Source organism: Myotis brandtii, unplaced genomic scaffold, assembly GCF_000412655.1.
Source record: "Myotis brandtii unplaced genomic scaffold, ASM41265v1 scaffold77, whole genome shotgun sequence".
Lineage (NCBI taxonomy): Eukaryota > Metazoa > Chordata > Mammalia > Chiroptera > Vespertilionidae > Myotis > Myotis brandtii.
In genome coordinates, this window is record NW_005371082.1 from 5,282 (window position 1) to 30,659 (window position 25,378).

The 25,378-nt window shown below is 34.7% G+C and overlaps 2 protein-coding genes across 3 annotated transcripts in view; one reads left to right on the plus strand and one right to left on the minus strand.

The window, feature by feature from the left end:
• The first annotated feature begins 645 nt into the window (after positions 1-645).
• On the plus strand, positions 646-16,833 carry LOC102257786 (sacsin). The gene is made up of 2 exons (XM_005883133.2): positions 646-693; positions 3,972-16,833. The coding sequence occupies exon 2, from the start codon at positions 4,037-4,039 to the stop codon at positions 15,527-15,529; it is 11,493 nt and encodes a 3,830-aa protein (XP_005883195.1). The 5' UTR covers positions 646-693; positions 3,972-4,036; the 3' UTR covers positions 15,530-16,833.
• A 2,353-nt stretch (positions 16,834-19,186) lies between these two features.
• SGCG (sarcoglycan, gamma (35kDa dystrophin-associated glycoprotein)) overlaps positions 19,187-25,378 on the minus strand; it is a 152,015-nt gene continuing 145,823 nt past the window's right edge. For both annotated transcript variants that reach the window (XM_005883134.2, XM_014530749.1), the window contains exons 7-8: positions 22,303-22,426; positions 19,187-19,938 (exon numbers count right to left, since the gene is read on the minus strand). In XM_005883134.2, the coding sequence (XP_005883196.1) occupies positions 19,765-19,938; positions 22,303-22,426 (298 nt within the window). In that variant the 3' untranslated portion in view covers positions 19,187-19,764. The remainder of the gene's footprint in view (positions 19,939-22,302; positions 22,427-25,378) is intronic.

Consider the following 25,378-nt stretch of genomic DNA (forward strand, 5'->3'; position numbering starts at 1 on the left):
TGATGCCAAGTTTAGCCAGAGGCACCCAAATACACAAACATCTCACAAAGTTGTAGAGATGTACTTGATCAAATAAATGGCTTGCTTTAGGCAGAGGATGGATTAGATGTCCATGGAGTAATTCTTTGATGTTTTTAATTATTGGTGGTTACCATAAGCAAGCCGTAGAAATATATAAAACCTCCCTTTATTTATTATAAAGTCAGAATTAATGAATTAATTGTATACTTTGTAAAGATACTCCAAGACTTTTAAAAATCAAATGTCTTTCCTTTCTTAATTCTTATCTAGAATATATATGTGATTATGGCCTGTACATAAAGCCCATTGGGAGCTTATTAAATGACTTTATTTCTGTTGTTGAAATGTGATTTGGACATATAAAGTACATATTCCTTTCTTTGCTTTCTTTCTAAACTAAGATTTCCTGACCTTATATAGTTTAAATTTAGTTTGCATTGAAATACAGCTTTAAATCTAAAATGTAAAATTTGCTATGTTTGGAATTATGTTTATGGCTTTTGTTTTATATAATGATATATTAAGACAAACAGTGTTAATACAAAACAGTATTATCTTAAGATACAGACTACCATAATTTCTGTAGTCATCATGTGAAAATTGTGACATTTCTTTTTTTTAAGAAAAGATTTAATTATATTCTAGCACAACAACTTCTCTGGGGATATTCAGGTATGATAACTGACTAAATGTTGTGTTCATTTGTAGCCTGATGTTTTTGTTCATTTGATTCTTTGAATCATACTTTTTCATTTACCTAAAATGAAATTATGTCAACACTTTTTTTCTAGTGGTAATAACTATTAAAGGAGAGAGGAAACTATACTGATATAGGTACATAGGTGGTAGTTATATATACCACAATAAAACCATATTTAAATGGCTTGGAATCATTAATTTCATAAAAAAATTAGTTTCAAATGGAAGAATTATGTGGAAATCTTTATTTCAAGCTGTGATATTTAGTGGGAAAGTACGAGAGTGAACATACCTCTGTTATATGATACCCATAAATATTGAGAATAAAAAGGGTTGAGGGGGCATCAGTTCTGGATCGCTGAAGGGAGGGAACCTTACGGCTTAGTGTCCTGAAGGGGAGAATAGCAGAGGAAAATTACAGTGGCTAAGACAGCTTTATTAGGAACAATCAGCTGATCACTCTTACAATTCCTCGTGTGCCACTTTGTTGACTGTCCTTTTTTTAAAATAAGAGGTTTTTTACTTAACCTGAATTATTTTTCTCTTAGTTCATTTTTTACTTGGAAAATTAGAGGGTACAAGATTTGCTTTACAGAAATTTTTGGTAAAAAATGTTTTTTGGAATCAATCTATTCTTTGAAGCAGGCTACACCTATATAACAATTAATTTAGAAACTTAGCTATTGTTATACTGATAATTCATACAAAGATTAAATTTGGTTTCTAACTTGTATTAAAAAGTAGCTTACATTTACAACTATTATTATTATGTATTATTAAACCTTATTTAATATATCATTTTTAAGGTGTAATCAAAGAGGAAAACAAAATCTCATGGAAATGGGCTGCATACATCGTTCTCACCTCCCCATGGGCTCTGGTTATGTACACTTTCTGTATAAAAAAAGTATAAAAAACTGTTGCTGTACTTACAGCCTTGGGTCATCAGAGTAGTCAGCTGGCTGCAACTCTGAAAAGGCCTGGTCAGGTAGTAAACTCCTAGCTCATAAAAGTAATAAGGACTGAGATTTTTTGGTTAAGTAAATTTTGAAGGAGTCTATAGTATTCTGGTTCCATCCATGTTGAAAATCATTCTCAAAGTTAGTACTGAGCATAAACACATAAATAAATGTATACAACAAAAAACAGTGCAGTCTTTCATTCAGTACATTGATATCATTATTTTGAACTGAAGAGTAGTTTAAAGCAGAAACTACTCTTAGAAGAGTTCTTTCTAAATTAAATAATCATATAATAGTTTAGATAAAAGCTTTCTGTCTCTAGGAACACTTTCAATTCTGTATAGTTAACTACTTTTGACAATGCTGATAAATTTAAAGGCAAGGCCACAAACACATAAGTCATTTATTAGAAAGCTAAGAATTATTTTGCTGATACTGTTAGAGGTGCTTTGTAATTTCAATGACTTTCTAAACCAGGACATGAAGACTTTTTTCTGGTTAACATTTATAATTTAGAGTTAAAAACTTTATAAAGGATTAAATACAAAATAAATAGAAATTAGAACTTCAGATTGGATTGACTTAGGTACTTAGAATTGTGTCTTACTACATTTTCTCTCTCCTTTATTTTCTATTATGTGTTTTAGTTCAGCATGACTGGTGTGTTAATCGCATGTTATGTGTGGGGTGTGTTCTTTTATTGGCATTTTGTTTATATGTTAATATTATATAATGTTTCTGAAGGTAGGTATGTCTTTTATAAATTGTCAAATTTCATGCATGGATTTTGGGTAGAATTATTTTAAAAATGCATTATTTGGCAATTATTAACCTAGAACATAGTGTAGTGAATATTTAATTTTTTTTTTTTGTTTTCTGAGTGTTGTGAACTTTAATTTTTAACTCGTTTTTGTATCTTTGGTGTTATATCTTTACATTTCTTATGATTTGGATATTCTATTTTGTTAATTCAGTAAGCATTTGTTTAAAACATTGTTGTTAAAAATTAATTATAAAAATTATATTTTAATGGTACTTATCAACCAAGGAGACTATATTAATCAAATTCCTGATAAAATTTATTTCTCAAATATTACTACTTGATTTACCCTAAATCATACAATGTAGAAACTGAAAATATTCAGAATTTGGGTATTTATAGATTTCAAAAGTTGTAAAACTGTGCCCTTGCTTAAACTTCCATGGCAGTAATTTTAAAATGTCTATTGTAACATGAAAGATAATTTTTTGGACAAAGGTAAAGTCATCTTCCTGATGTGTAAGCCTGTGAAATAAGGGTGTTAAAATATACTGATATACAGAAATTTCAAGGCGCTTGAGCTGTGCCCTCTTTTATATCTTTTTTCAAAATTAGTCTTTCAAGAGTCTAGAAATTATATGTACACAGGGAGAAAATGATGTTAGTTTTCCATAGGATTGAATTTAAGATATTTCTTATTTCCCTATTTAGGCAAATACATACCTATAGGTATATAGTGTTATTTCAAAATTTTGTTCCTACTGGTAATTTAAATACTCTGAAACACAAAATACACTTAGAAATAAAGTGTTAATTTCTAGACCAGTGGTTAAAGTTATGAATATGCTCCTTACTTGGGCATGTAAATATAGAAGTCTTGAGACCTAGAACCTCGTCCTCATCCTTTTTCCAGATGAGAGCATGCAAGTCCCAGAAAGTTTAAGTGACACGTGTGATTGAAAGAAAACTAAGTTTCCTTGCTGTCTCTGCTTCAGAGAGTGTTGGTCTTACTTCATTACAACATTTGTGTTCTTACTTCAGGCCCTTCTTGTTATCTAGTGCAGCCATGTGGCTCCTGCAGACATGAAAAAAAGAAATTCATGTTGTGGTTCCTTATAAATTACTTATCTACCCCTAAATAAAATGGTACTTACTTAAACTTTATCCACTTTTCTTTGGTACTTTTATTTATGAAAAATAACCACAAAAAATTCTTTTCCACGTTGATCCCATTTGTAGAACATTATAGGATAATTTTTAAAACACATGTAAATACATTTTACATATTTATTTAAAATAAGCACTTTCCAGAAAGAATTATTTATCTCTGAGGTTATTATAAATATGGATTTATGGGTAGAATTTCTGTTATTTAAAAATTAGTCCAGTTATGCTGAATTTTTGCATTTTTACAATATACTTAAAACTCTCAAAATGACTGTCTAGCACTGTCTAATCTGAAGGAATAGAAAGCTAAATAAGTTATAGTAGAATTACATATTTATAACATGTCTGTATATGATTTACAGGAAGACCATGTACTCAGCTGCAGCTTCTAAATCCAGAACGATTTGCACGTCTAATCAAAGAAGTAATGAATACATTCTGGCCTGGCAGAGAGTTGATCGTTCAATGGTATCCATTTGATGAAGACAAAAATCATCCATCTGTTTCATGGCTTAAAATGGTTTGGAGGAATCTCTATATACATTTTTCAGAGGATTTGACTTTATTTGATGAGATGCCACTTATCCCCAGAACTACACTAGAAGAAGGTCAGACATGTGTGGAACTCATTAGACTCAGGATTCCATCATTAGTCATTTTAGATGATGAATCTGAAGCACAACTTCCGGAATTTTTAGCTGACATTGTACAGAAACTTGGAGGGATTGTCCTTAAGAAATTAGATGCCTTCATAAAACATCCACTTGTTAAAAATTACATTCATTCACCATTACCAAGTGCTGTTTTGCAGATAATGGAGAAGATGCCATTGCAGAAATTGTGTAATCAAATAGCTTCATTACTTCCGACACACAAAGATGCCCTGAGGAAGTTCCTAGCCACTTTAACTGATAGCAGCGAAAAGGAAAAAAGAATAATTCAGGAATTGGCAATATTTAAACGAATTAACAATTCATCTGGTCAGGGAATTTCCTCTTATACAAAACTGAAAGGTTGTAAAGTCTTGCACCATACTGCCAAACTTCCTCCAGATCTGCGACTCTCTATTTCAGTAATAGACAGCAATGATGAAGCTACTATTCGCTTGGCAAACATGTTGAAAATAGAGACGTTAAAGACCTCTAGCTGCTTAAAGCTTGTTTTAAAAGATATTGAAAATGGATTTTATTCACATGTAGAGATAACACACCTTATGTTATGGATCCTTGAGAATCTGTCCTCTCTTAAAAATGAGAATCCAAATGTACTTGATTGGTTAATGCCATTAAAATTCATCCAGATTTCACAGGAAAGAATGGTATCAGCCTGTGAACTCTTTGATCCTGATATAGAAGTACTAAAGGATCTCTTTTATAGTGAAGAAGAAACTTGCTTCCCACCTTCAGTTTTCACCTCACCAGATATTCTTCACTCTTTAAGACAGATTGGTTTAAAAAACGAAGCCAGTCTCAAAGAGAAAGATGTTGTACAAGTGGCAAAAAAAATTGAAGCCTTACAGGTCAGTGCTTGTCCAAATCAGGAAGTTCTCACAAAGAAAGCCAAAACACTCTTACTGGTTTTAAATAAGAATCATACATTGTTGCAGTCATCTGAAGGAATGATGACACTGAAGAAAATAAAATGGGTTCCAGCTTGCAAGAAAAGACCTCCAAATTATCCAGGTTCTTTAGTATGGAAAGGGGATCTCTGTAGTCTTTGTGCACCACCAGATATGTGTGATGCAACCCATGCAATTCTAGTTGGCTCAGCACTTCCTCTTGTTGAAAGTATCCATGTAAACTTGGAAAAAGCTCTAGATATCTTCACAAAACCTAGCATTAGTGCAGTCTTGAAACACTTTAAAATTGTTGTTGAGTGGTATACTTCGAAAACTTTTAGTGATGAAGACTACTACCAGTTCCAACATATTTTGCTTGAAATTTATGGATTCATGCATGATCATTTAAATGAAGGGAAAGATGCTTTCAGAGCCTTAAAATTTCCCTGGGTTTGGACTGGCAAAAAATTTTGTCCCCTCGCCCAAGCTGTGATAAAACCATTCCATGATCTTGATCTTCAGCCTTATTTGCATAATGTGCCCAAAACCATGGCAAAATTCCACCAACTGTTTAAGGTCTGTGGTTCAATAGAGGAGCTAACATCAGATCATATATCCATGGTTATTCAGAAGGTATATCTCAAAAGTGATCAAGATCTCAGCGAACAAGAAAGCAAACAAAATCTTCATCTTATGTTGAATATTATCAGATGGCTATATAGCAATCAGATTCCAGTAAGCCCGAACACACCAGTTCCTATACATCATAACAGAAACCCTTCTAAACTAATCATGAAGTCAATTCATGAATGCTGTTATTGTGACATCAAAGTTGATGATCTTAATGACTTATTGGAAGATTCAGTGGAACCAATCATTTTGGTACATGAGGACATACCCATGAAAACTGCAGAATGGCTGAAAGTTCCATGCCTTAGTACAAGATTGATCAATCCTGAAAACATGGGATTTGAACAGTCTGGACAAAGAGAACCACTTACTGTAAGAATTAAAAATATTTTGGAAGAATACCCTTCAGTGTCAGATATTTTTAAAGAACTACTTCAAAATGCTGATGATGCAAATGCAACAGAATGCAGTTTCATGATTGATATGAGAAGAAATATGGATATTAGAGAGAATCTTCTGGACCCAGGGATGGCAGCGTGTCATGGGCCTGCTTTGTGGTCATTCAATAATTCTGAATTCTCAGATTCAGATTTTGTTAACATAACTAGGTTAGGGGAATCTTTAAAAAGAGGAGAAGTAGACAAAGTTGGTAAATTTGGTCTTGGATTTAATTCTGTGTACCATATTACTGACATTCCTATCATTATGAGTCGAGAATTCATGATAATGTTCGATCCAAACATAAACCATATCAGTAAACACATTAAAGACAGATCTAATCCTGGGATCAAAATTAATTGGAGTAAACAACAGAAAAGACTTAGGAAGTTTCCTAATCAGTTCAAACCATTTATAGATGTTTTTGGCTGTCAGTTACCCTTGACTGTAGAAACACCTTACAGCTACAGTGGAACTCTTTTCCGACTGTCCTTTAGAACTCAGCAGGAAGCAAAAGTGAGTGAAGTTAGTAATACCTGTTATAATACAGCAGATATTTACTCTCTTGTGGATGAATTTAGTCTGTGTGGACACAGGCTTATCATTTTCACTCAGAGTGTAAACTCAATGTATTTGAAGTACTTGAAAATTGAGGAAAGCAATCCCAGCTTAGCACAAGATACAGTAATAATTAAAAAAAAAATATGCTCTTCCAAAGCATTGAATACACCTATCTTAAGTGTTTTAAAAGAAGCTGCTGAGCTTATGAAAACTTGCAGTGGCAGTAATAAAAAGCCTCCTACTGATGCACCAAAGTCATCTTGCATTCTTCAGATCACAGTTGAAGAATTTCACCATGTGTTCAGAAGGATTGCTGATTTACATTCACCACTTTTTAGAGGTCCAGATGATGACCCAGCTGCTCTCTTTGAAATAGCTAAATCTGGCCAATCAAAAAAGCAATCAGATGAGTTGTCACAAAAAACAGTAGAGTGCACCACGTGGCTTATATGTACCTGCATGGATACAGGAGAGGCTCTGAAGTTTTCCCTGAATGAAAGTGGAAGAAGACTAGGACTGGTTCCTTGTGGTGCAGTAGGAGTTCTGTTGTCTGAAGTCCAGGACCAGAAGTGGGCTGTGAAACCACACGTTGGAGAGGTGTTTTGCTATTTGCCTTTACGAATAAAAACAGGATTGCCAGTTCACATCAATGGGTGCTTTGCTGTAACTTCCAATAGAAAAGAAATCTGGAAGACAGATACAAAAGGACGATGGAATACCACCTTCATGAGACATGTTATTGTGAAAGCTTACTTAGAGGCACTCAGTGTCCTACGTGACCTGGCCACCAGTGGGGAGTTAATGGACTATACTTACTATGCAGTGTGGCCTGATCCTGATTTAGTTCATGATGATTTTTCTGTAATTTGTCAAGGATTTTATGAAGATATAGCTCATGGAAAAGGGAAAGAATTGGCCAGAGTCTTCTCTGATGGATCTATGTGGGTTTCCATGAAGAATGTGAGATTTCTAGATGACTCAATACTTAAAAGAAGAGATGTTGGTCCAGCAGCCTTCAAGATATTTTTAAAATACCTCAAGAAGACTGGGTCAAAAAACCTTTGTGCTGTTGAACTTCCTTCTTCAGTAAAATTAGGATTTGAAGAAGCTGGCTGCAAACAGATACTGCTTGAGAACACATTTTCAGAGAAACAGTTTTTTTCAGAAGTATTTTTTCCAAATATTCAAGAAATTGAAGCAGAACTCAGAGATCCTTTAATGAATTTTGTTTTAAATGAAAAAATTGATGAATTCTCAGGAATTCTTCGTGTTACTCCATGTATTCCTTGCTCTTTAGAGGGACATCCTTTGGTTTTACCATCAAGATTAATTCATCCTGAAGGACGAGTTGCAAAGTTATTTGATACTAAAGATGGACGATTTCCTTATGGTTCTACTCAGGATTATCTTAATCCTATTATTTTGATTAAGCTAGTTCAGTTAGGTATGGCAAAAGATGATATTTTATGGGATGACATGCTAGAACGTACAGAGTCAGTAACTGAAATCAATAAAAGTGATCATGCTGCTGCTTGTCTAAGAAGTAGTATCCTATTAAGTCTTATTGATGAAAAACTGAAAATAAGGGATCCTAGAGCAAAGGACTTTGCTGCAAAGTATCAAACAATCCCCTTCCTTCCATTTCTAACAAAACCAGCAGGTTTTTCTTTGGACTGGAAAGGTAACAGTTTTAAGCCTGAAACCATGTTTGCAGCAACTGACCTTTACACCGCTGAGCATCAAGATATAGTTTGTCTTTTGCAGCCAATTCTAAATGAAAACTCACATTCCTTCAGAGGTTGTGGTTCAGTACCATTGGCTGTTAAGGAGTTTTTGGGATTACTAAGGAAGCCAACAGTTGATCTGGTTGTAAACCAATTGAAAGAAGTTGCAAAATCAGTTAATGATGGAATTACATTATACCAGGAGAATATCACCAATGCTTGCTATAAATATCTTCATGAAGCAATGATGCAAAATGAAATCACTAAGTTATCCATTGTTGAAAAGTTAAAAACCTTTAGCTTCATTCTAGTTGAGAATGCATATGTTGACTCAGAAAAAGTTTCTTTTCATTTGAATTTTGAAGCAGCACCTTACCTTTATCAGTTGCCTAATAAATATAAAAATAATTTCCGTGAACTTTTTGAAAGTGTGGGTGTAAGGCAGTCATTTACTGTTGAAGATTTTGCCCTTGTTTTGGAATCCATTGATCAAAAAAGGGGAACAAAGCAAATAACAGAAGAGACTTTTCAGCTTTGCCGGCGAATAATTAGTGAAGGAATATGGAGTGTCATTAGAGAAAAGAAACAAGAATTTTGTGAGAAAAAATATGGCAAAATATTATTGCCAGATACTAATCTTAAACTTCTTCCTGCTAAATCTTTATGCTACAATGATTGTCCCTGGATAAAAGTAAAGGATACCACTGTAAAATATTGTCATGCTGATATACCCAGGGAAGTAGCTGTAAAACTAGGAGCAGTACCAAAACGGCATAAAGCCTTAGAAAGATATGCATCCAACATCTGTTTTACAACACTTGGCTCAGAATTTGGACAGAAAGAAAAACTCACCAGCAGAATTAAGAGTATCCTTAATGCTTATCCTTCAGAAAAGGAGATGTTGAAAGAACTTCTTCAAAATGCTGATGATGCAAAGGCCACAGAAATCTGTTTTGTGTTTGATCCTAGACAGCATCCAGTAGATAGAATATTTGATGATAAGTGGGCCCCATTGCAGGGGCCAGCACTTTGTGTGTATAACAACCAACCTTTTACAGACGATGATGTGAGAGGAATTCAGAATCTTGGAAAAGGCACCAAAGAAGGAAATCCTTATAAAACTGGACAGTATGGAATAGGATTCAATTCTGTGTATCATATTACAGACTGTCCTTCTTTTATTTCTGGCAATGATATCCTGTGTATTTTTGATCCTCATGCCAGATACGCACCAGGAGCCACATCCATTAGTCCTGGACGTATGTTTAGAGATTTGGATGCAGATTTTAGGACACAGTTCTCAGATGTTCTGGATCTTTATTTGGGAACCCACTTTAAGCTGGATAATTGCACAATGTTTAGATTTCCTCTTCGTAATGCAGAAATGGCAAAAATTTCAGAAATTTCTTCAGTTCCATCATCAGATAGAATGGTCCAGAATCTTTTAGACAAATTGCGATCAGATGGGGCAGAACTTTTAATGTTTCTTAATCACATGGAAAAAATTTCTATTTGTGAAATAGATAAAACTACTGGAGCTCTAAATGTGCTGTATTCCGTAAAGGGCAAAATCACTGATGGAGACAGATTGAAAAGGAAACAATTTCATGCATCTGTAATTGACAGTGTTACTAAAAAGAGGCAGCTCAAAGACATACCAGTTCAACAGATCACCTATACAATGGATACTGAGGACTCTGAAGGAAATCTTACTACATGGCTAATTTGTAATAGATCAGGTTTTTCAAGTATGGAAAAAGTATCTAAGAGTGTTATATCAGCTCACAAGAACCAAGATATTACCCTCTTCCCTCGTGGTGGAGTAGCTGCCTGCATTACTCACAACTATAAAAAACCCCACAGGGCCTTCTGTTTTTTGCCCCTCTCTTTAGAGACGGGATTACCATTTCATATGAATGGCCACTTTGCTCTAGATTCAGCCAGAAGAAATCTGTGGCGTGATGATAATGGAGTTGGTGTTCGAAGTGACTGGAATAACAGCTTAATGACAGCATTAATAGCTCCTGCATATGTTGAATTACTAATCCAGTTAAAAAAGCGGTATTTCCCTGGTTCTGATCCAACATTATCAGTTTTACAGAACACGCCTATTCATGTTGTAAAGGACACTTTAAAGAAGTTTTTATCATTTTTCCCAGTTAACAGGCTTGATCTACAACCAGATTTATATTGTCTAGTGAAAGCACTTTATAGTTGCATTCATGAAGATATGAAACGTCTTTTACCTGTTGTACGGGCTCCAAATATTGATGGATCTGATTTGCATTCTGCAGTTATAATTACTTGGATTAATATGTCTACTTCAAATAAAACTAGACCATTTTTTGACAATTTACTGCAGGATGAATTACAACACCTTAAAAATGCAGATTATAATATCACAACACGGAAAACAGTAGCAGAAAATGTCTATAGACTGAAGCACCTACTTTTAGAAATTGGTTTCAACTTGGTTTACAACTGTGATGAAACAGCTAATCTGTTCCACTGTCTTGTAGATGCAGATATTCCTGTTAGTTATGTAACTCCTGCTGATGTTAGGTCTTTTTTAATGACATTTTCCTCTCCTGATACTAATTGCCATATTGGGAAGCTGCCTTGCCGACTCCAACAGACTAACCTAAAACTTTTTCATAGTTTAAAGCTTTTAGTTGATTATTGTTTTAAGGATGCAGAAGAAAATGAGATGGAAGTGGAGGGACTTCCCCTTCTCATTACACTGGACAGTGTTTTGCAAACTTTTGATGCAAAACGACCGAAGTTTCTAACAACATACCATGAATTGATTCCATCACGCAAAGATTTGTTCATGAATACATTATATTTGAAATACGGTAATATTTTATTGAACTGTAAAGTTGCAAAAGTGTTTGACATTTCCAGCTTTGCTGATTTGTTATCCTCTGTATTGCCTCGTGAATATAAGACCAAAAATTGTACAAAGTGGAAAGATAATTTTGCAAGCGAGTCCTGGCTTAAGAATGCATGGCATTTTATCAGTGAATCTGTAAATGTGAAAGAAGAACAAGAAGAAACAAAACCAACATTTGACATTGTTGTTGATATCCTAAAAGACTGGGCATTGCTTCCAGGAACAAAGTTTACTGTTTCAGCCAATCAGCTTGTAGTTCCTGAAGGGGATGTTCTGCTTCCTCTAAGCCTCATGCACATTGCAGTTTTTCCAAATGCCCAAAGTGATAAAGTCTTTCATGCTCTCATGAAAGCTGGCTGTATTCAGCTTGCCTTGAACAAAATATGTTCAAAAGATAGTACATTTGTTCCTCTGTTGTCATGTCACACAGCAAACATAGAGAGCCCCACAAGCATTTTGAGGGCTGTACATTATATGGTTCAAACTTCAACATTTAGAGCTGAAAAATTAGTAGAAAATGACTTTGAAGCACTTTTGATGTATTTCAACTGCAATTTGAGTCACCTGATGTCCCAAGATGATGTAAAAATTTTAAAGTCACTTCCATGCTACAAATCCATCAGTGGTCGCTACATGAGCATTGCAAAATTTGGAACATGCTATGTACTTACAAAAAGTATTCCTTCAGCTGAAGTGGAAAAGTGGACACAATCATCATCATCTGCATTTCTTGAAGAAAAAATTCACTTAAAAGAACTATATGAGGTGCTTGGTTGTGTACCTGTAGACGATTTAGAGGTATATTTGAAACACCTATTACCAAGAATTGAAAATCTCTCATATGATGCAAAATTAGAACATTTGATCTATCTTAAGAATAGATTGTCAAATATTGAGGAATTGTCAGAGATCAAAGAACAACTTTTTGAAAAACTGGAAAGTTTATTGATAATCTATGATGCTAACAGTCGACTAAAGCAAGCAAAACATTTCTATGATAGAACTGTGAGGGTTTTTGAAGTTATGCTTCCAGAAAATTTGTTTATTCCTAAGGACTTCTTTAAAAAATTGGAACAACTTATAAAACCCAAAAATCAAGTTGCATTTATGACCTCCTGGGTGGAATTCTTAAGAAACATTGGACTAAAATACATGCTTTCTCAGCAGCAATTATTACAGTTTGCTAAGGAAATCTCAGTGAGAGCTAATACAGAAAACTGGTCTAAAGAAACTTTGCAAAATACAGTTGATATACTTCTCCATCATATATTCCAAGAACGAATAGACTTGTTATCTGGAAATTTTTTGAAAGAACTGTCTTTAATACCATTCTTATGTCCCGAGCGGGCCCCTGCTGAATTCATTAGATTTCATCCTCAGTATCAAGAGGTAAATGGAACACTTCCTCTTATAAAGTTCAGTGGAGCACAAGTGAATCCAAAATTCAAACAATGTGATGTACTTCAGTTGTTATGGACATCCTGCCCTATTCTTCCAGAGAAAGCCACACCTTTGAGTATCAAAGAACAAGAAGGTAGTGACCTTGGTCCTCAAGAACAGCTTGAACAAGTCTTGAGTATGCTTAATGTTAACCTGGACCCCCCTCTTGATAAGGTCATTAATAACTGCAGAAACATATGCAACATTACAACTTTGGATGAAGAAATGGTTAAAACGAGAGCAAAGGTCTTAAGGAGTATATATGAATTTCTCAGTACAGAAAAAAGGGAGTTTCGTTTTCAGCTGCGGGGGGTTGCTTTTGTGATGGTTGAAGATGGTTGGAAACTTCTGAAGCCTGAAGAGGTGGTGATAAATCTAGAATATGAATCTGATTTTAAACCTTATTTGTACAAACTACCTTTAGAACTTGGTACCTTTCATCAGTTGTTCAAACATTTAGGTACTGAAGATATTATTTCAACTAAGCAATATGTTGAAGTGTTGAGCCGCATATTCAAAAGTTCTGAAGGAAAACAATTAGATCCTAATGAAATGCGTACAGTTAAAAGAGTAGTTTCTGGCTTGTTCAAGAGTCTACAAAATGATTCAGTAAAGGTGAGGAGTGATCTTGAGAATGTTCGCGACCTTGCACTCTACCTTCCAAGCCAGGATGGTAGATTGGTCAAGTCCAGCATCTTAGTGTTTGACGATGCGCCACATTACAAAAGTAGAATCCAGGGGAATATTGGTGTGCAAATGTTGGTTGATCTTAGCCAGTGCTATTTAGGGAAAGACCACGGATTTCATACTAAGTTGATAATGCTTTTTCCTCAAAAACTCAGACCTCGTTTATTGAGCAGTATTCTTGAAGAGCAGTTAGATGAGGAGACCCCCAAAGTTTGTCAGTTTGGAGCCTTGTGTTCTCTTCAGGGAAGACTGCAGTTACTCTTGTCTTCTGAACAATTCATTACAGGACTAATTAGAATTATGAAGCATGAAAATGATAATGCTTTCCTGGCCAATGAAGAAAAAGCCATAAGACTTTGCAAAGCTCTAAGAGAAGGATTGAAAGTGTCCTGTTTTGAAAAGCTTCAAACAACATTAAGAGTTAAAGGTTTTAATCCTATTCCCCACAGTAAAAGTGAAACTTTTGCTTTTTTGAAGAGATTTGGTAATGCTGTCATCCTGCTCTACATACAACATTCAGACAGTAAAGACATTAATTTCCTATTAGCATTAGCTATGACGCTTAAATCAGCCACTGACAATTTGATTTCTGATACTTCATATTTAATTGCTATGCTAGGATGCAATGATATTTATAGAATCAGTGAGAAACTTGACAGTTTAGGAGTAAAATATGACTCTTCAGAACCATCAAAACTTGAACTTCCAATGCCGGGCACTCCAATACCTGCTGAAATTCATTATACTTTGCTTATGGATCCAATGAATGTTTTCTACCCAGGAGAATATGTTGGGTACCTTGTTGATGCTGAAGGTGGTGATATCTATGGATCATACCAGCCAACATACACATATGCAATTATTGTACAAGAAGTTGAAAGAGAAGATGCTGACAATTCTAGTTTTCTAGGAAAGATCTATCAGATTGATATTGGTTATAGTGAATATAAAATAGTTAGCTCTCTTGATCTGTATAAGTTTTCAAGGCCTGAGGAAAGCTCTCAAAGCAGAGACAGTGCCCCTTCTACACCAACCAGCCCTACAGAGTTCCTAGCACCTGGTGTACGAAACATTCCTCCTCTTTTCTCTGGAAAAGAAAGCCATAAGACCTCATCTTCAAAACATCATTCTCCCAAAAAGCTTAAGGTGAATTCTTTACCAGAGATTTTAAAAGAAGTGACAACAGTGGTGGAGCAAGCTTGGAAGCTTCCAGAATCTGAAAGAAAAAAGATTATTAGACGGTTATATTTGAAATGGCACCCTGACAAAAATCCAGAGAATCATGACATTGCTAATGAAGTTTTTAAACATTTGCAGAATGAAATTAACAGATTAGAGAAACAGGCTTTTGTAGATCAAAATACAGACAGAGCCTCAAGGCGGACATTTTCAACCTCAGCAGCCCGATTTCAGTCAGACAAGTACTCGTTTCAAAGATTTTATACTTCATGGAATCAAGAAGCAACAAGCCATAAATCTGAAAGGCAACAACAAAATAAAGAAAAATGCCCACCCTCAGCTGGACAGACTTACTCTCAACGGTTCTTTGTTCCTCCAACTTTCAAGTCAGTTGGTAATCCAGTTGAAGCACGTAGGTGGTTGAGACAAGCCAGAGCAAATTTTTCAGCTGCCAGGAATGACCTTCATAAAAATGCCAATGAATGGGTATGCTTTAAATGTTACCTTTCTACTAAATTAGCTTTGATTGCTGCTGACTATGCTGTGAGGGGGAAGTCTGATAAAGATGTAAAGCCAACTGCACTTGCACAAAAAATAGAGGAATATAGTCAGCAACTTGAAGGACTGACAAATGATGTCCACACATTGGAAGCTTACGGTGTAGACAGTTTAAAAACAAGATATCCTGACTTGCTTCCTTTCCCACAGATTCCAAATGACAGGTTTACTTCTGAGGTTGCTATGAGGGTGATGGAATGTACTGCCTGTATCATAATAAAACTTGAAAATTTTATACAACAAAAAGTGTGAAAGTATTTAAGAAAAAAGTAGAGCTAGATCTTGAATGTATTATAACACAGATATGAATTGCTGTGCTTCCTGACTTCATTGCCACTTATTTAGGAATTGTAGATTGCGAAGAATTTTGGAGTTCTTATGAATATCAATATCAATAGAAGATCTTTACAGAATCTAAAAGAAAATTATTTTGAAGATGGTGGTGAACTGAAAAATTGCTAGATGTATTTGAATGGCTAGGATGGCACCATTTTGAACTGCACTTTATATCATCAAAGCTTAGCCGTTTGTTAGAGAAGAATATGTCTCTGTTTAGGGCGAATTTTATGTTTTTAACATGGTATTTTTGAAGGGGCTAATGAAACACTGGAATATCATTGCTTTAAACAAATAAGGGGAATTAAGTCTTGGAATTTTATCCTTTATTTAAATGGATCATCTTGGATGTGCTGTTTTCTTATCAGCTGGATCTGATTATGAATTTGTTGCAATTTTACGTCCTAAATACTCAGTACATTTAAAAAATGGTACCATATTTTAATCCTGAATATTACTTGACTTAGAATAGGCAGATAGTACTTCTAGGGTGCACTGAGTGCACATTGCATCTTTATTCTAAAAGTTTTTTACACCTAATGTTTACAGGTTTCCTCTTTCATGAAGATAGCATATGGAAAACTCAAAATTGTGGCAGTTCTTATCACCAGATGTTATTATATTGCTTCCAAGAACTGCTTACCAAAACAACATTTATCAACTGATAGAACATTTGCTTTAAGTTTGTACATATTTTCCACAAGTGTCATAATTTATATAGTGTGGTTGAGCAGGATGCAATCCTTTGTTGTCTAAAGGTGCTGCAGTTAAAAAAAATCTTTTGTCTTTCAACATGGCACTTGGTGGAGCCTTTTGGATTTTACTTTGGAAAACATTGAAAAAAAAATGTATTGTGACAATATCCAGTAGTTTATAAAAGAGGAATTATCAGCTTGTATTTTTCCCATGAGTGATTCTGAACTGACAACTAAATTATGTTTGAATGTCCTACCATAGGTATTTACTTAACATATTTCTTTTGAAGAATGTAAAAGAAAGGTAATGATAATTAGTTTAAATACATGTGCAGGCTATAAATGATGCTAAATATAATATTTTATGCAATTAAAGACTTATGGAACAATAAAACTTTTTTACTTTTATTGGTAATAAGGAATGCACCTCCATGATTCTATTGTTTCTGGATGTGAAGCCCTGTAATTATTTCTGCTGTTATATTAAGTGCCATAATTTTAATAAAGCAAATATACATATGAAATAATTGTAACTGGTATTTTCTGAGAAATAGTTCATTGAAAATCAAACTATTTCTTTATATTAAGTTTTGATATGTGTATTGTATATATGAGTTTATAGGAAATATTACAATTAAGTTGCCCTATATTTTTATAATGGAATTTTAATAGGTTTCTTTTTGTATGATTGAACATAAAGTACTAGGTTTATTAGGTTCTTATTGATTAAAGAGTTCATTTTACATTTTAGGAAATAAGATTAGTTGATATATATGGTATATACAGGTGGGGCAAAAGTAAGTTACAGTTGTGAATATGTGAAAGTTTATTCTGTATTATTATTTATTAATTGTATTATTTTCCATAAAAACAACTATAAACCTACTTTTGCCCCACCTATATATTTATGGATTTGGAAATACTTTAAATATGATTCTTCTGTAGGTAGTGGCTGAATTGATATTTTCCTTGTCTCAGGAGAGGGCTTCATGTTTGGGGCTAATTCACACTTGAGCCCTAACAGGTAGGAAATGTTCATCTTTATATCTGAGATTCAAGTCTTCAAAGTTAGTCAGAGAAGTGCTGAGAGTTCTGTCTTCTAGGACTACCCAAATTCTGGATCTTCAGCTTTCTGGGCATTTTTAAAGAAGTACTTGCTACTTTGGAACTCAGTTTCAGCACTTAGAATGTATTTTATTGTTTTGGGGTATTAAAACTTACACAGGAAACCTTGTCTGGCCTTTATGAGAGTTGATCCAGTTGGAGTTTTTGAGGGATTCTTTTTTTAGACTTTATTTTAAAAGAAATATTTTTTTATCGTTGATAGTATTGCAGATATCTGCCATTCTACACCCCCTCTTCACCCCCTCTCCCAGCCCCTACCCACCCCTCAATGTCTTCACTAACCTATTGCCCGTGTCCATGTAGGCTTTCTTTTTTAAAAAATTACAGGTTCAGCTCTAACATGTGTGGCTCAGTTGGTTGGGTGTCCCGTGCACCAAAAGGTTGCCAGTTTGATTCCTAGTCAGCAAACATGCCCGAGTTGTGGGCTCAATCCCTGGTAGGGAACATGTAGGAGGCAGCTGAAAGATGTTTTGCTCTCACATCCGTATTTCTCTTCCTCTCCTCTCTAAAATTCGATTAAAAAAATTTAAGTAAAGTTACAGGTTCACAATCCTTTGTATCAAACCCTTGGATTCAAACCCTTGGATTCAAACCCTTGGATTGAGTTTTAGGAAGTTTTTAATGAAGCATTCTCATCAGAGTTGATGTTTTTGCAGTGAAATCAATGAATATTCACATTGATTTGAATACATAGATCAGATAAATAGCCTCATCTAAATTTAGGTCAGGTTTTGCTACTGACATATTTGGGAAATTTTCATTTTGGGGAGCATTTTAGAATTTGAAATTCAAGGCAAGAAATTTGGGGCCTGAACTAATCATCTTATGCTTTTTCTTTCTTTTCCCCTGTTATGCTTTTTGTATTAAAAGGAAAATGGAAACTCAGCGGTATGTAGAGTAGCTGCTCCTGAGTAGCATGCAGTCTAGAACGGTTGGAACAGGCTCCTGCACTTGAGCAGGTCCTGCCAGGTTAGAGAGGGATGAAAGTTTCCTGGGCAGAAGGGCTGAATTGTTCATAGCCTCCATGAGAAAACTAGTGAACACCTGCGCAGTCCAATTAGTTTAAACACCAAGCTGGAGGGGGAGCAGGGCATGGTGAGAGCCCAGGAATGATGTTGGTAAAATGTTCAAATTGTGTTTAATAAAATAAAGTTGTTCCCAGGTCTGATTGGGGGTGGGTGGGATTTTCTTCTATCTGTGCAAGTTTGCTGTACTTTTTTTTAGATGTCAAGAATAAAATTTGTAGTGCTGATAAAAATAAAAAATAGAAAATATTTTAATTAGTCATGTATTAATCAGGGTTTACAACCAATTGATACTAAATATTATTTCACAAAACAAGAGTCTGATTTTATGAAGTTATATCTAGTCTTTTATCTATTGTGTATAGGTAAATACACAGGATGGACAGTTATGAGTCCTACCAACTACTAGCTGTTTAATCTTGGTGGATGACAAAACACATTTGGACTTTAGTTGTTTCATTTGTCAAAAGATTATTATCCCATCTACACATTTATGTAGATTGGTATTTTGGATGGAATGAAACAACATATAAAAGTTTTTCCACATGAAAACAGCTGTTCAAAAGTAGGGTCACAGTTTAATTTCCAGTAGATATTGTATGACCTTGTAACTTGTTCTACCTGAACCATTTTTTATCACCAGTAACTTGGGGAAAATAATACCTACCTCAAAGAGTTGTGAGGATTAAAGAAAGTAAGATGCTCAAACTGTGAAGTTTGGGGGGAAATGTAGGTTGATTGTTATTGCTCATTGACTATAAAGAAAGCATGAATAATTTTGTATATTTATTCCTTTGACTACATATTGAAAATCAGATCAACCTTAAAGTCCATTTAAAATATGAACATTTTCTTGTGAAACTTGACATACTTCGCATTAAAATGAATAGAGAACTCACAGGTTTGAGTGATATAATGAAAACACATCATAGAACTTTAGGTCATCTTGTATTGACTAATGCTACTTTTAGGGGGAGTTAGCCACAATTGAACATCATAAATTAATTCCACACAGCAATTCACTATTTCATTGTAGATTGACATGTACAAGAAAGGAAAAGAAAATTCACAAGGTTCTGATGAAATCAATCTAGTAGAATAAACTTTCTTTTGTTATTTCTTTGGCTTTTGCATCTACCACCCACACACCATTCATCTGAACCCTTTCATTGGCACAGTTTTCTTTTGTCCTACTTCCAACCACCACCTCAGTTTTCCAGGGTGTCAAGTTGCTCTAAGAGTGAAGGCTTGAAGTCTCTAAAGTTCACTGAAACAAGGCAGATTCTCCATGGAAGATATGGGTAGTTTAGGAACAGATGTGACTGTTTTCGTGGCATGTGGTACTTGTGCCAGCCACAGTCAGGTAAAGCTTCCCATCTGGACACACACAAATTTCATAGAGTCTTTGTGAGCTGCCAACAGGACCCCAAATCCCCTGGACCAACTTGGGTAAACATACAGTTTCAGAATCAAGCACAAGCTGTTTGGGAGAAAATGAGAGATTAATTGGTAAAGGAGAAATGAATATGATAAGATAAAACTCATATTCTCAAAATGTTCTAAACAAATTAGTTTTTCTCACCATAGAAAATGAAATAAGCACCTGCTTTTACTTGTTATAATTATCTGAATCTTTTATAGCCTATTTCTATTTTACATTCAGACAAAGTGTTAATAATTCCTTCTTCAATTTGAAGTCATTTTTACTTTTACCCATTGTGCCAGTTGAACTAGGAAAATTTATAATGCTACACTCACAAAAATGCCTTTCAGAATTACCTGACAAAAGTAAAAATAGAATTATTTTGCTGATTCACATTTATCTTGTGATCCACTTTGACGTTATGTTAAATCATCTCGTCATTATTAGGATAAATTACAAGCCACAGAAATAGATTAGTCTAAATAATTTTTACCTGTGAATGTTGGCGTTTCTCCTGATTTTATTTTCTGTGAAAAGCAATTACATTTATCCTATTAGCTAGCAACCATTTCCCTAACTTTAAACATATTTGAAACTCCTGCCTTCTATTAGATGCAGAAAAGCAGTAGATACTGATGAAAGCCAACTAAAATAAAATAAAAGCTACTGAATTTTATGTTCCTATTACAGTTAAACTGAAATGCAAACAAATGGCTATTGGTTGAGATTTGGAAATGTTTTTTGATAACTGAAGGCAATAAGAATTGTCGCACTGAGCTGCACACCGTACCTATTCTAGGTTGCTCACTTCTTAGAAGGAATTAAAGCATGTTGTGGGTAGGCATAATGATCTTTTTTGCCAACAAAGTTAGATCCTTTATTTTATGTGGCTCTCATCCTTGAACTCCAATCTTTTAATAAATTGATGTTTGCAAGCGTCCTTCCTCCCAGGACACTGACCACTGCCATGTGAAGCAGTGGGTGAAACAGTATTAGTGGCATTACAGGAAAAGCTTTACCCTTATGGTCTGGGACTCCTAGAATAAAAGGAATAAAATGGGTATTTTTTTAAAAAGCAGAACCTATTTAATAGGTTATTGCCCAGTGCTTTGGGTTCTGTGGGTACTTGCTTTTTCCCATGTGTGTTTGATTATTTTTAGCTTGTCTGCTTTTCCTCTCTCCTTTTTTTATGGATAATTGGTCAATTTTTTTCTAATTATTTTTTTTCCAGCAAACTCTAGTCACTGGTAGTTCATGTACCGCTTCATTGCTCATCTTCTTATGCTTTTGTGGGACAATATTTTGTAGGAGGCCACACATTGCTTCACTCTGAACTGGCCCCCAGTAATAAGGGAGAGGAACTTTATGAGTCAGACTGCTAAAATTGACACATAATTCATGGGGGGAAAAGTCATGTTATTTAAAAACTACAGTCCATATAAATTTTTTCAAGTTAATGCATTTTAAGAATGTAGTGACATTATGAATTAGTAATAAGATTCCAAATGTCTTGATTTCCATTTTTGCATTTATCTGTTAATGGTATCATAACTTTTTAAGTTAAAACTTGCAGGAGCTTTGCCAGAGAACTTTTAAATTCCATTCACTGGCTGTCAGCCGAGTCCTGTCTACATTAATGAGCTGCCTCTCCTGGCCTCCATTTGTTGCCTCAACTACACCTTCCTCTTAATATTAAATTACATAATTTCAAAATGTTGCCACCCATATTACCATATTGGTGTCTTATAACCCTATGACATAGTTAAGCAAATATTATTTCCCCTATTTGACAAATGAGAACATAGGGCCCAGTGAACCCTGTTATCTTTCCTGAATTCAAATAGGTAATCCGTGAATTGACCTAGCACTAGAACAATCCAGGTTGAGTAGCATGTGCTCCATTGCCTTGCTATAACTGTGGCCTCTATCAGTAATGTTTTATTTCTGGACTTGAAGTTCCAGATTTTATCCTTATTGTAATTGACTTTTAAAGATCATATTTTCATTTAAACATAATTTGGCATAAGAAAGCCTAGTGCTATAAGCGGTAACAGATAATGGTTGTCACTTACAGGTACCTTCCAGTGACCATATTGAGAGAAATTGAATCACTAGGAAATGGAAAGTTGATATTCTCTGTAAACTCTGAAAGTCTGTAGTATTTTTTCAAAGCTGAAAATAACAAGAGACTTGATGGCACAAATACCAGTCAAAGAAAGCTGTCTGGATCCAATATGGAATTATTTTAAACTTTCTTGGACCTTCTTTCAATGCTAAATTAACAATTGCCTTTGTTTCACATTTTCTACTCTATGCTTTTTGTAACATTTCTTTATAAACTACCACAAATTTAAGATACGATACCTTACGGACATGAGTATTGTCAAGACATGCAGTAGGAGCTTGATCAATTGAACTCACCATTCCATCATTACTATGAAAAATGATGTCCATTTGAGAAAGGGCCTTGATTTTCCCAGCATGAGCTTTAATATGAACACCCTTTGGGGCATCCATGCTTAGACTTCGTGTGGGAGATTCTAATCTGAAATGAGAGAAAGAAACCAAGGAAAAATAGTATTTAAAAAAGCCACCCCAAGAATGCCTCAGTGAACAGCTTAGCACAGAAAATATGATTAATAAGATATATAGTATCTTCACATCATTCTTGAATGCTAATAAAATGTACATTATTTAAAAATCCAGAGATAATGTGTAGTAAAGACTATCAGTGAGAGTCTATTGAAATAGTATCCTCTAAAAATGTAGTAAAGAAATTCACTTCCTATCAGTGAGAGTCTATTGAAATAGTATCCTCTAAAAACAGATAAAACAGTAGAGAGCCCTAACCCTATGCAGTGGCTTCAGACGGCATGGTTAAGCACTCTGGCATTGCACACCAGAAGAAAATGCTATTTGTGAATAACTTTGTAAAATTATTTTTTTAGTTAAAACACAAACTTTTCTGGAAAAATAGACAAATTTAAGGGCAACATGTGCATCTGCTACATATTCAAAAACTAGAATGTAAGTTAGGCATTCAGATTTTGGTTGCTTTTTTAAAAATTTAGGAAAGTTACAGGGCAGATACAAAGATTTCTTTTGGAAAAATACATGAAATGATGGAGTTAATACACAGGATAGAGAATGACCTCAGCTGGCTTTACAGTATACTCATAAAATTTATAAGAATCTCTCTGTGATTAAGGCAAACATAATACAGAAATTCTAGAAATATATGTACCAGAAAAAAATCTCTTATTTTTCTCTGCCTGGAAAACACTGAATTTCCACCTTATGGCACAATGTGATTACTTGAAAGATTTTTCAATTGCTCCAACCCAACTCCAAAGTTTAAAAGGCCGTTTGATTGACATGTTTAAAGATCTATGAGAGGGAGAACAGAATAGAAAAGGATCTGCATCCTCCGGGAGAGTAAGATTAGAGTGCAGGTGGGTCAGAGAGAAAAAGGGAAGTGATGAAGAAGAGACAAGTACCATGTTAAGGAATTTGCATGTGAATTGACTGAATATTTATTTGACAGAGTTTTTAAATTAGATGGTTGCTGTCTTCAATTGGCAAGTTTTTTTGTCTATCACTATTTGCAATAGTAAAAGTTTCATTTTCTTGTATACATCTCAATATGTGAAATTTTATCTGTTACACATGTTAAAAGTTTAGCTTGAGTATGAGAAAACACTTAGAGATAATTATGGAATTTATTGGTCTAATTATGTTGGGTTTAGGTCATGGGCAAACACTGGTATTTCTAGATAAGCTTGGTCGAGCTCAGCAAATTTCAACCGGTGTGCCACAATAATTTTTAAAACATGCAATACCTCACTAATTAGTCAGGACACTGACCTCTTTTCCCTCTGATTGTCAAATAAAATAATGACAACAGCCAATACAACAATAGTCATCCTTTGTGAATGAATCAAAATTATACCTTTTTTGTCAGATTAGCAAAAAATATTTGTTGGTGGGCTGCAGAAGTTTAGTAATTAGTTTATGTGGGCCATGAGATGAAAAAGTTTGAAAAACATTGATCTAGCTGGTTGCCCATTTTTGCTATTTTGACCTTTGCAAATTGCATACTTATTTCCTGCATGAATTGATAGAAAGGAGGGGAAGAGGAAGGAAAGGAAGAAGACATGTAAGCAACCTGTAAAGGTCTGGTACATTTCAGGCAAACCATTTGTGAACTGGAATACCCTAGTAAAGGTGAATCTGTTTCAAATATCTGTTGTCAACAAAATTGACTCAATAGGGCCAATTACTCATTTTTAACCAGATCATAAAATGGTGCTTCTAGAAGAGCAGATTTCTTCTTCTTTGCCATCATTTCTAGCCTTGAAGATGAAATATTTCAGTTTAGCACAACTTAAGACTCATTAGTCAAAGAACATATATGCATAGCCCATGAACACAGACAACAGTGTGGTGATGGCCAGAGAGAGGGGGCACCCCGGTGGAGTTGAATGGAGGTGGGTAAAGGGGAGAAAGTGGGGGACATCTATAATAGTGTCAAGAATTTTTTTAAAAGACTCATTTTTACCAGAGTCTGTGATTAAAATGCTCTGAAGTATACATCTCTATAAACACATTGAAGAGGAGTCAGATATTTTAATAATTTAATTTAATAATTTAATGTTTTCTTTTTGTTATGTTTTAGTTTGCTAGTTATATCTACCCTTTTCTTCAAATATCTGAATATATAAACATTTTTCAATGACTTATATAAAGAGAAAAAGTTTTGAGGACTTACAGAAAGCAATGCAAATAAACAAATATATGCACATATACACAAAATTCACATCGTAAAAGCACAATTAAGATAATTTGGTTGCTAAAGCAGATGAGTTTTCAGTTGTATTCCTTTTAAAATGAAGAAAACAGAATTCATTAACTTCACAAAGATATGCACATATTTATTAAAGTATAGCTGGTGTGCAAGATTCTATTAATTTTAGGTGTACAACAGTTGCCATTTTAATCTTATGATGTGCTCACCACACTATATTTAGTAACCATCTGTCATTGTGCAACTTTATCATACTATTATCCTATCTAATAAAAGACAAAAGGGTAATTGACCGTACCTTCGCTACGCTTCCCATTGGCTAATCAGGGCGATATGCAAATTAACTGCCAACCAAGATGGCAGCTGGCAGCCACGCAGCTGAAGTGAACATGAGGCTTGCTTGCTCCAGTGATGGAGGAAGCCAAGGTTCCCCACCTGCAGCGGCCCGGCTCTGAGCTCTGAAAGCAACTAAGTTTCAATTATAGAAGCTAAACAAACCCCAGATACCTGCTTTCAGCAGGCCGTGGCCTCAGACCAGTGACAGCAACAAAGTTTCAATTATAGAAGGTAAAGAAATCCCAGAATAAAAAAAGAAAAGAAAAAAAGGAGAGGCTGGGAGCTTCAGTCACCAGCCAGCCTGAAAACAGCCATCAGCCCCTCACCCAGGCTGGCCAGGCATCCAAGCGGGACCCC